Below are 10,674 nucleotides of genomic sequence, written 5' to 3'. Positions count from 1 at the left end.
ACCCTTCAACCCTTCTCATGATGTTTGAACTAAGATTAGTGGGAACACTCCACTCAAACTAATTCATCTACTTTTATAATAATAATAATCTAATTTTAAGGTGATAGCCAATGCAAACATTAAATTGGTGTATGAATTCCTTTACTTATAAAAAAAAACCATCTTTATACAATTATTTGACTATTAAAATTACAAAAATATACCTACTCTTTCACTTTAAATTTAAACTTGTAATTTTTAGAAAAAACACCAATTTTTAACCATTATAAACAATAATTAAAAATTTCATATAATAATTAACCATATTTTACTTCTTTAAATTCCAAAATATAATTAAAATTTCATGTAATAATTAACAATATTTTACTTCTTTAAATTTCAAACTATAATTTTGGGGACCACGTATTCTTAAACCATAATTAAAAATGTTACTATAAATAAATTTTATTGTTATTTTCCCATCCATATAAAAAGTTAGAAAACAAAAATACCAAAGCGACAGACATGCCATAATACCTCGAGTTCAGACAGAAAACATAAAACACGGATTATAAGTTTTGGAAAAAGGGAATTTAAACACTCGTGACTTCTTTGCGGGCGATCTAGCCCTAATGCAATATGCGACGATAACGAAAATGGTTTATGGCAGGCAGACGCAGCCATTCATCAACCTCATGCATGACCTTTGAAGCAAAGCATAAAACACGGATTTTAAGTTTGAAAAAGGGAATTTAAACGCTCGTGACTTCTTTGCGGGCGATCTAGCCCTAATGCAATATGCGACGATAACGAAAATGGTTTATGGCAGGCAGACGCAGCCATTCATCAACCTCATGCATGACCTTTGAACCAAAGCTCATGGTGAAACATTCATATGATATAATTCATTTTCTTACCAGCATATAAAGTACATACAGCCATGGAGGATGACGAACCCATATCTGTGATGCTCCAAGCAGTGAAGCAGAAGAAAAAGTCAATGAAAAAGTCCGAATCTTCTCCTGACGCGTCTTTATGCTGCCCAATCTCTCCAGATCAGCGAGACTTGCAGGCTATTAGTGGCCTTCTCAACCTACAATCAACCCCTGATCACCCGCAAGAGCAGAACCAAAAGCAAAAGCATGAGATTTCTACCCAACACACCTCTCCACATTCCGCGCCTGTTCAGGAGAGGGGATGCAAACCAAAGTCAATTACGGGAGCAGGAAGGAAGCGCGGGAGAAAAAGCGAGGAAAAACATGTATATTCCGACCATCCAAACGGAAACGGTTGTCAACAGCATTCCGAAGGAGTTCTGGGACACACTGATGATTTTGCCTGTCAACCCAATATCTTGCAGGTAAGTCAATTTCTCATTTCCCCAAGGTAGCAAAGCCTCATTGTTTTCTTCATATTAAATGTTTGAGTTGGACGAATAGTTTTTCTTACATGACTAGAGTGATAGAATTGGGTCTTTGAAGTCCCTAAAATTCGATTCAGAGCTTGACATCCTGAGGGACTTTAGAAAATTGAGGAAGGGGAAAAGTAACCAAGAAGATGAGATTGCAGTGTCCGTTTGAATTGCTATAGTTAACTTTTAAATGCAACTGTGATTGATTTGGTTATTACTTAGTTGCAACTTGCCACCTCTGCACATCAAGGACCAACAATTTGGTATCTATCAGTTTCTGTATCACTCTACAAAATGTAATTGACTGAATTATGACACAGATCTATTTTCTTTTTTGTTTTGTTAGCACTGGCAAAGCTCACGGCTCAAATGCAACCGCATGCATATTAAGCAGCCCATGTTCTCACCTGAAATTGCACTCAGTTATTATTGGAAACAACATTCTTTCTATTAATCACACATATAGGAATTTATAACTGTTGCTATTTTTCAATGAAAATACGTGATAAAAAAGGCGTGCCTTTAGCTCTGCTTGCGTCAAATGCCTAATTACGCATGTTAAATATCAACTCTATGATGAACCAGATGGGTTCCTTAAGAGATATTATTATGATCATCGTTATAAAAGTGCAAGAGTTTGTGTGGTGTTCCCTTTCGTTGAAACATAATCTTCAGAGCAAAACAGATGAAATATAGTTTCAAAAGACAAACAAACAGTACACAATCACAAACACACTAAAATGCCACAGCACTATCACTTTGCACAGCGGAAAAATGTACAACAGTGAATCAATGTAGTACACAATAGATTTTTGCAAACCCAAAACTTGTTATATTACAACTTTAATACAACAAACATAGGGCTTCTGTACCAGGGATCATGGCCCTTACAATTAGCCCTGATACAAGGAAACTAGGGCTTGATGTCAACAATGTATGACAATCAATTTACCCTTGAACAAGACACACTTGACTTACTTGCTGAAGGAGATCTCACACCAGTTCTTTCAGTCCACGTACCTTGAACACCTGACAGGTCCTTTGCCACCTATCTTGTAGAAAGTACTGCTGCTCCAATGCCTCTTCCACTGCTGCTCACAAGGCCCTCTGCTTGTATCTTCAGCTCATCAAACTGCTTTCTATCAATCCTCCTGCTGTTCCAAAAAGACTGATCATAGGTTCTTCAAATTCTGTCTTCACACAGTGATCCGCTTCTTCAAGAACCACTGAACGCAATGCCCACAAATCTGCCCTCTAACAGTGTTGCTCTAGCTGCTCCTTAGATGACTAAACTTAGGGTCTTCTTCAACAGCCCTCACCATGTTGATTTGCTACATAATCAGGGTACTTAGGGCACAATGAACTGCCCTCTTACAGACCTCTTGCTACACCAAAATGTCTGAACCTAGGCCAATAAACACGCTGCCTGATCCTCCATGTCGAACAGACTTCGCACACTTCACTTCCAGCCCTCTCCTCCAACCATCAGCCCTTATCCCTTCACACTATGACAGCCCCTTACTTCTGCCCTACTTCGCACCTTTGTCCACACTCAGAGACACAATTTGGCCCTCTCTTGGATTCCTGAAACAACTCGTATAACACAGGGATACTGTGGCCCTCAATACAGTGGCAAGACAGACCTCTTGTCACCTTCCTTAGGGTCTCGGCCCTCTCCAACAATCACAGAATTCAAGGGCGGATTAACACAGCCTTTTGGACAGACTTTAGGACAGAACTCGGCTGGCTGAACAGCATAGAAGCAGCCCTAGTCTAGGGCATGGACCACAGAAAATAATGTCCAAAACCTTCGCTCAACAGAGGTACACAAGGGCATGAAATCACAGGAGTAATCCATCCTCTTACCTGGGCAAAACTCGGTCTTCAAGCAGACTTGAGAAAACCACACATGCTCCAAACTCGTCCTTCTTTAGGTCCTGCGGCTACATGAGGCTATTTGCACTTCTTGAGGGCAGATACACTTGAGAAGAGATGCTTGGATTGATGCCAAACAAACTCATCTTACATCTTTCTTATAGTGCTCCTTGGTGGTGCCTTTCCTCACCAAGGGTCATGACATTTAACCAAGCCGACCTAGGCAGTCTTGCTTAAACACCATCTTCTTAAGGAATAAAATTCATTTCTTTTGACTTATGCCTGCACCATTGAAGCCCCAGGCGCCCCTTAGCCCTTCAAGGGTGTCCCTCATGCAAACATGATTAAACAATTGATTTTCCACTTGGGTCTTTGCCCACAGCTTTGGGTAGAAAGCCTACCACTTGGGTACATTTCCCATGAAGCTCCATTTTCATGGGCCAACTCCTCACAAACCCAGTACCCTAGGGGTTGTGGGAAGTACCTCTCAAGCTACACATTTCATTATCATCAAGGATGGCTACAACAAAATGGTGTAGAAGAAGCTAAAATATGTGGTTCAGGAGGTTTTAAAAAGTGGAAGGTGCGTTGTAAAGACCAAAGGGTATCACCAAAACCCTGTAATGACCGTCATCACTGCAGAAAGCAATTCTGGGAGTATCGGCTTCTGTCATGTGAATTTGGTTATAACTAGAAGGAAGATCAAATTGGTGAAGAAGTGTGCTCCATGTAGCTCATTTAAGAGATCATCAATGACTGGATTGGGGAATTTATCTTTCATTGTCAAGTTGTGAAGGGCACAAAAATCTGGACACATTTACCAAGTGCCTTTCTTTTTAAGGACCACGACAACTGAAGAAGGGTAGGAGATGGTACTAGGATGAATGATACTGGCAGCTAATAACTCCTATGCAATGTTTCCAATTTCATTTTTTGGGCAAAAAGATGATGATATAACTGCAAATTGGATGGTAGCTTACTTGAAAATAGTGGAATGGTATGATCATGTTCTCCACATGAGGGTGGTAATCCTTGGGGATGTTCAAAGACTTCTTAGACTTGTTGGTGTTCATCCAATACTAACTGCAAATTTAGATGAACTAGATGAGAAGCATCCTCAAAGTCTTCAATAGCAACATGACGGTGAAAGAAATTATAAGTGCTACCATTCTCAATTAAGACAATGGTCTTCCACTGCATGATATAACTGACCAACTTTAACATTTGGGAAGAAGAAATATTGGTCAAAGCATATGGGGAGATTTGGGGTTCTTCACTTGGCTGAATAGGAAGAGGACCTTCGTAGGTGGTGGAAGTGACTTCTTAGAAAGGGCATAAATAATTTCAGCTCCTTATATTTTTGCTTTGGAGAATATTTTTCATCACAATTTTAGTAGAGAACCTTGAGTTGATGTTCCGCCATTTCAACACATATCAACTTGTGGACCTCGAGGGCTGGGGTAGGTTGTTGAGGAGCTATCATGTTTGGGTGGGGATGTGGAACAAAACTAGGGTGTTTAGAATGAGTGTAATATATAACTTGGGCATGGTGAACAAGCTGAGTGGTCTACAACCAAGTAGTAGGATTGTTCATCTCTATGTGGGCTTTGATTTCTTCCTTAAGACCACTGATAAAGCATTTCATAAAACATTCATTAGTTAAATTTTTTGTTTTAAAAACCAAACATTCAAAAGCATCAATATAGTGTTCCATTGCGCTTGTTTGACACAATTTGGTAAGCTAGCCAGAATTTTTTGTATTTCTAATAAAGTGGGTAAGCAATGCAAGCTAGGGTTTGCATGAAGAGGCTAAGGTTTGTAGGATTCTAAGGATAGAGGAGTGTCAAAGTGCTATAGCTCTTTTATATATTGGATGGTTTCCAACAATACTACATGGCTGAATCTTTCAAGGCACCAATGATGATAGACGATACCCTTAGCCATACAATGTGATTCCCTAGTATGTGAGAATGATCTCTTTGAGTGCTGTTCTCAGTGTACTATAGCAATAGGATGGTCATTGGTCAATAGTATTATGTAAGGTTGGTTTCACGTGTGCCTAGGGGTCTTGCAATATACTTGGAGGTATGTGGAAGACAATTTTATATATAGGTGTTCTTTGATGATGGGCTACTCAAAAGGGTACCAATAAATGTTAGAAGGGTGTTCAACCAGGTGACGTATCTTGTGTTTTCTGTGTGTATTCTTCCCACTTGTGGGTTTACTTGCTAAATGACTAATCTCTGTGTTATTTAAAGACGGAACACATCTCTACCCTAATTTTTCTTCTAAAATTGGAGTGTGTGTTGGCATAGGCAAGGGATCTGATACCACTTGTGGCATTTCTTGTTAGTTGAAGCAAATATTTGGAACAAAATAGACAAAATATAGTTGCAAAAGGAAAATAAATAAAGCAATATAGAAGGAAATCTAGTTGTAGAAAGCAAATAAACAAAAGTGGAATTGAGAAATAACAAAAATAACCAAATCATTATTGATCTTGAAAGACTGGAAGGTACTAGTTTGATCTTGAAAGACCCCTTCCAAGCTCATGAACAACAACAAACATTAATTTCCAACAGGCTGGAAATTGTATTTCTGTGTTCCAATGATCAATTCCCATTGGGTGCTATTCTTAGAGAATTATTAGAATTGAGTTTACTTTTATAACAACTGGAAATAAGTGTATTTTTGACTCTAAATCAATGAATCAACAATATAAATTCAAACTAGAGTTTATGTGTAATGTTCCAGATGAATAACTTGGTATGAGCAGAGAACTTTGAGCAGTAAAAAGCATGGATCCACAATAAAATCACTTGATACAAAGATGTAAAGATATCCAAATAATAATTCCAACTCAATATATCAGCCCTTGGTTTAGATTTAACTTTATTTTTTATATCCCAAGGTAAATAATCTTGTTGTCTATGATATAAATCTGAAAAATCAGCAAGTAAAAATATTAAACTAAGATTTTTTTTTTTGAATTTCTTAGATAAAGTGGTTACTGCAATTCTTACCTTGTGCCAAATTTACTTTACCTCAAAACGGGGTTGTGAAACACACTCCTTAAGGTTGATCTTTTGCTTTATTGGGCAAGTGGGATTGGTGGTTAAATGAAATTGCTCTCACTTGTGACTTAATATTTCTTCCACTATTCAGACCCAACTAGGAGCGGCCCCTAGCACGGTGTTCTCTGACATTCGTTTCGAGTGTGTGGGGAGGTACATAATCCTTTCCTAGTTGAAGCTCCCTATTGGAATGGATCAACTCACTTTTGAACGATTCACCTGCAACAAAAAGACAGTGTGATTTCTCTGTAGTTTGCTTCTTGCGCGTGGCTATGTAGTGTTGATGTTTCATGGAACATGAGAATTTGGGTTAGTTCTTAAAATCATTGACACAAACCTACTCATGTACCTCAACCATCCTACTTTGCACAACCGAAAATTACACACCAGTGAGTAAACTAGCGCACATGACAATTTTTAAAAATTTCAACTGCCCAACTTTGTTATATTAACAAATTGTAATACAACTTTCTAGGGCTTTCGTACCAGGGATAATGGCCCTCATATGTACACTGATACAAGAATACAAACGAGGGTTTGGTGTCAGCCCTTCGACAACCAATGTACCCTAAACAAGATACAATCTGACCTACTTGCTGACGGTGGCCACACACAACCCTTTTAGTCCATGTACCCTGAACACATCTACCCTGCCCTTTGGCTTCGATCTGCAACAATTCCAACCTTCCTCTATCATTGAACCAACTCCATTAGGTCATTGAACACGACTCCAATTGCTCTCTAATTGATTGTTAGTCCTTCAATGCCAAGACATAGAGACTCCTGTTGAGTTGTTCACAACTCCATTTGTGAACAACTCTCAACTACCCACTGCTGGTCCTCAGCTCCTTTGGGACTCCTTGCCCACTAGTTGTTCCTTAGTCCTTCAAGGACACAGCTGTTAGGGACTTTCTTCCCACTAGTGCCTTCCTGTGCTGCCTAATGAAGAGACACTTAGGGCATGGAGGACTGCCCACTTATCATTGCAAGATGTCCTTCTCCAACAATGAACTTGGGTTGATGTAATCTGCGCCCTTGACCTCCTTCCTTTGTCCTTGTAGAATCAGTCCTGAGCTTACACAAATATTCACCCCTTCTTACAACTGCCAAAGTCCTTCTTACAACTGCCAAAGTCCTTCTTGTCAGTTGATCTAGGGCTACTTAGAGCACCTACTTGTTGCCCTCCAACAACCTTAAGATGCCCAACCAATTGTCCTTTTCTAGGACAACCACCCACTAGTAAAACATCACAACAAGAGAACCATACTTTTGCAATCTACTGTCCTTGTCCTGGAGTTCTATCCTTCCTCTGCGATCTCGACCCTTTGGTTACGGCTAATTGTAACCACTGTTACAACCCTTCTCCTTAGCTGTCTATGCTAGCAAAGTCTGCGACTTTCCTTCCCTCAACAGGACAGTCCCTGTGCTGGTCATAAAGACACCTCCCACCCCACTGTTATACCTTCTTAGCCCTCGAAAGATGCTACAACAACTCAGATCCTAGCAGAGATGACTCAACATGTTTTCAACTCCTTCCTCTGCGATCTCGACCCTTTGGTTAGGGCCAACTGTAACCATTGTTACAACCCTTCTCCTTAGCTGTCTATGCTAGCAAAGTCTGTGACTTCCCTTCCCTCAACAGGACAGTGCCCGTGTTGGTCATAAAGACACCTCCCAACCCACTGTTCTACCTTCTTAGCCCTCGAAAGATGCTACAAAAACTCAGATCCTAGCAGAGATGACTCAACATGTTTTCAAAATAATATACCACAGAACCAACCCTCAAACAAGCAAAAAACCATCCTCCTTTGCTGGCAACTCTTACTCTAACTCGACCTAACCAATCAAGGAAAACAAACCCAAATAGACCTCCTTTTCCACCTTCACTAGGCCTCTTATCCCCGCGGCTACCTAAAAATTATTCTTTGTGATGTTTCACACTTGGATGATGTGAAATAAGCCTCCAAACAATCTCTATTTATATGTTTTGTTAAGGGTTTTACAACTAGCCCTTGGGGGCTTACTTTATGTTGAGCCTACATGAAGTATCTTAGCAAAACCCATATAAAACATATAAAAGGTCATATCTCCACTTTGACAAGGGATCTCCTGGTGCTTGAAGTTGCCCCTCTCCTCTAAGGGTCCTCTTCCATCTCCATGTGCCAAGTCATCAATTCTCCTCATGTGTTTGGCCCCACACCTTTGGGTGCAAAACCCCAAGCTTGGGTTCTTAGCCCACAAGTGACCTTATGTTGCCAATTCCCCCACAACCCTCTAGCCTAGGGTTTGGAGTACCTCCCAAGCTACAAATCTCAACACTCCCTCTTAGTGAGGGAAGTACTTCCAACACTAGGAAGTCTTCACCATCATCATCACTGATGACACTAGCCCATCTAGCATTCATCACTGCAACATACTCTGTAGAATGAACCATGCTATCTCAGTAGTGCCTCAGCCTCATCTCATCTGAATCAAAAGACCTTAACTTCCATAGGGTTGCTCCCTTTGAAGCTAGACTCCCTTTGAGTCTACATGATCTCCACTGGCTCAACCTACAACCGATCTCGTGTCCTACAAGGTCAGTCTGAGCTGTGGTTGAACACAGGCCATCATCATTGCAACCCAATCCTGCAAGCACTCATCCTCTTGGATCAAACACAACTCGTGCACATCCCTCCAATCTCGAATATGCAACATCATGATCCAATGAAGAAGCTAGCCTGCCAACATGCAGTCCATTACATGAAGCAATCTCGATCATGCCAAAACAATCCTCGAGCTATCCCAACGATCCATGGCAAGTCTTAAGAAGTCCATGATCAACAACCTGCCCTACAACAAACTGCTGTTCACTAGGTTCCCCACCAATCCACCAGAACTCCTAGCCAATCTCGCTGCCAAGCCAGTCAAGACCACATCTTCATGTCTTCAGTTGAATCCTCTGCTCCATGATCTAGACTATCTTGGTTCCCTCTGAGCTACTTTGATGTGCACACTCTGATTCACTGGCCCTTCAAAGTAGCTTTGATACCATGTTGATTTTCCATGGAACATGAGAATCTGGGTTATGTCTTAAAATCATTGACACAAACCTACTCATGTACCTCAACCATCCTACTTGTCTCAACAGAAAATTACACATTAGTGATTCAACTAGCACACATGACATTTTTTAAAATTTTCAACTGCCCAACTCTGTTATATTAACAAACTATAATACAACTGTCTAGGGCTCTTGTACCAAGGATAATGGCCCTCATACATTCATTGATACAAGAATACAAACTAGGGTTTGGTGTCAGTCCTTTGACAACCAATCTACCCTGAACAAGATACAATACGACCTACATATTTATGGTGGTCACACACAACCCCTTTAGTCCACGTACCCTGAACACATCTACTCGGTCCTTCGACTTCGATCTGCAGTAATTCTAGCCCACCACTATCAATGAACCAACTCCATTAGGTCATTGAACACGACTCCAACTGCTCTCTAGCTAATTGTTAGTCCTTCAATGCATCAACACATAGAGTCTCCTGTCGAGTTGTTCACAACTTCGTTTGTGAACAACTCTCAACTGCCCATTGCTGGTCCTCAACTCCTTTGGGACTTCTTTCCCACTAGCTGCTCCTCAGTCCTTCAAGGACGCAACTCTTAGGGACTTTCTTCCCACTAGTGCTTTCCTGTGCTGCCCGATGAAGACACACTTAGGGCATGGAGGGCTGCCCACTTATCACTGTAAGATGTCCTTCTCCAACAATGAACTTGAGCTGATGTAATCTACTCCCTTGACCTCTTTCCTTTGTCCTTCAAGAATCAGTGCCAAGCCTACACAAATCTTCACCCTTCTTACAACTGCCAAAGTCCTTGTTAAGTGATCTAGCGCTACTTAGAGCACCTACTTGTTGCCCGTACCAAGGATAATAGCCCTCATACATTCATTGATAAATGAATACAAACTAGGGTTTGGTGTCAGTCCTTCGACAACCAATCTACCCTGAACAACATACAATATGACCTACATATTTATGGTGGTCACACACAACCCTTTTAGTCCACGTACCCTGAACACATCTACCCGGTCCTTCGACTTCGATCTGCAGTAATTCTAGCTTGCCTCTATCAATGAACCAACTCCATTAGGTCATTGAACATGACTCCAACTGCTCTCTAGCTGATTGTTAGTCCTTCAACGCATCAACACATAGAGACTCCTGTCGAGTTGTTCACAACTTCGTTTGTGAACAACTCTCAACTGCCCATTGCTGGTCCTCAACTCCTTTGGGACTTCTTTCCCACTAGCTGCTCCTTAGTCCTTCAAGGACGCAACT

General features: G+C 40.8%; 1 protein-coding gene across 4 annotated transcripts in view; it reads left to right on the top strand.

Annotated features, from left to right (window-relative positions):
* Window positions 1-533: 533 nt before the first annotated feature.
* Window positions 534-10,674, top strand: part of LOC149140123 (uncharacterized) — a 184,420-nt gene continuing 174,279 nt past the window's right edge. For 2 of the 4 annotated variants that reach the window (XM_089448854.1, XM_089448856.1), the window contains exon 1: window positions 534-1,339. In XM_089448854.1, the coding sequence (XP_089304980.1) occupies window positions 920-1,339 (420 nt within the window). In that variant the 5' untranslated portion in view covers window positions 534-919. The remainder of the gene's footprint in view (window positions 1,340-10,674) is intronic. The other 2 variants (XM_089448857.1, XM_089448855.1) reach the window with 2 other exon arrangements.

This window comes from Pinus tabuliformis, chromosome X, assembly GCF_031772625.1.
Source record: "Pinus tabuliformis cultivar Carrire ecotype Pingquan chromosome X, CPIR1, whole genome shotgun sequence".
In the NCBI taxonomy this organism is placed as follows: Eukaryota; Viridiplantae; Streptophyta; class Pinopsida; order Pinales; family Pinaceae; genus Pinus; species Pinus tabuliformis.
Note: the sequence above shows the minus strand (reverse complement) of the source record. Positions and strands in the feature narration are given on the sequence as shown.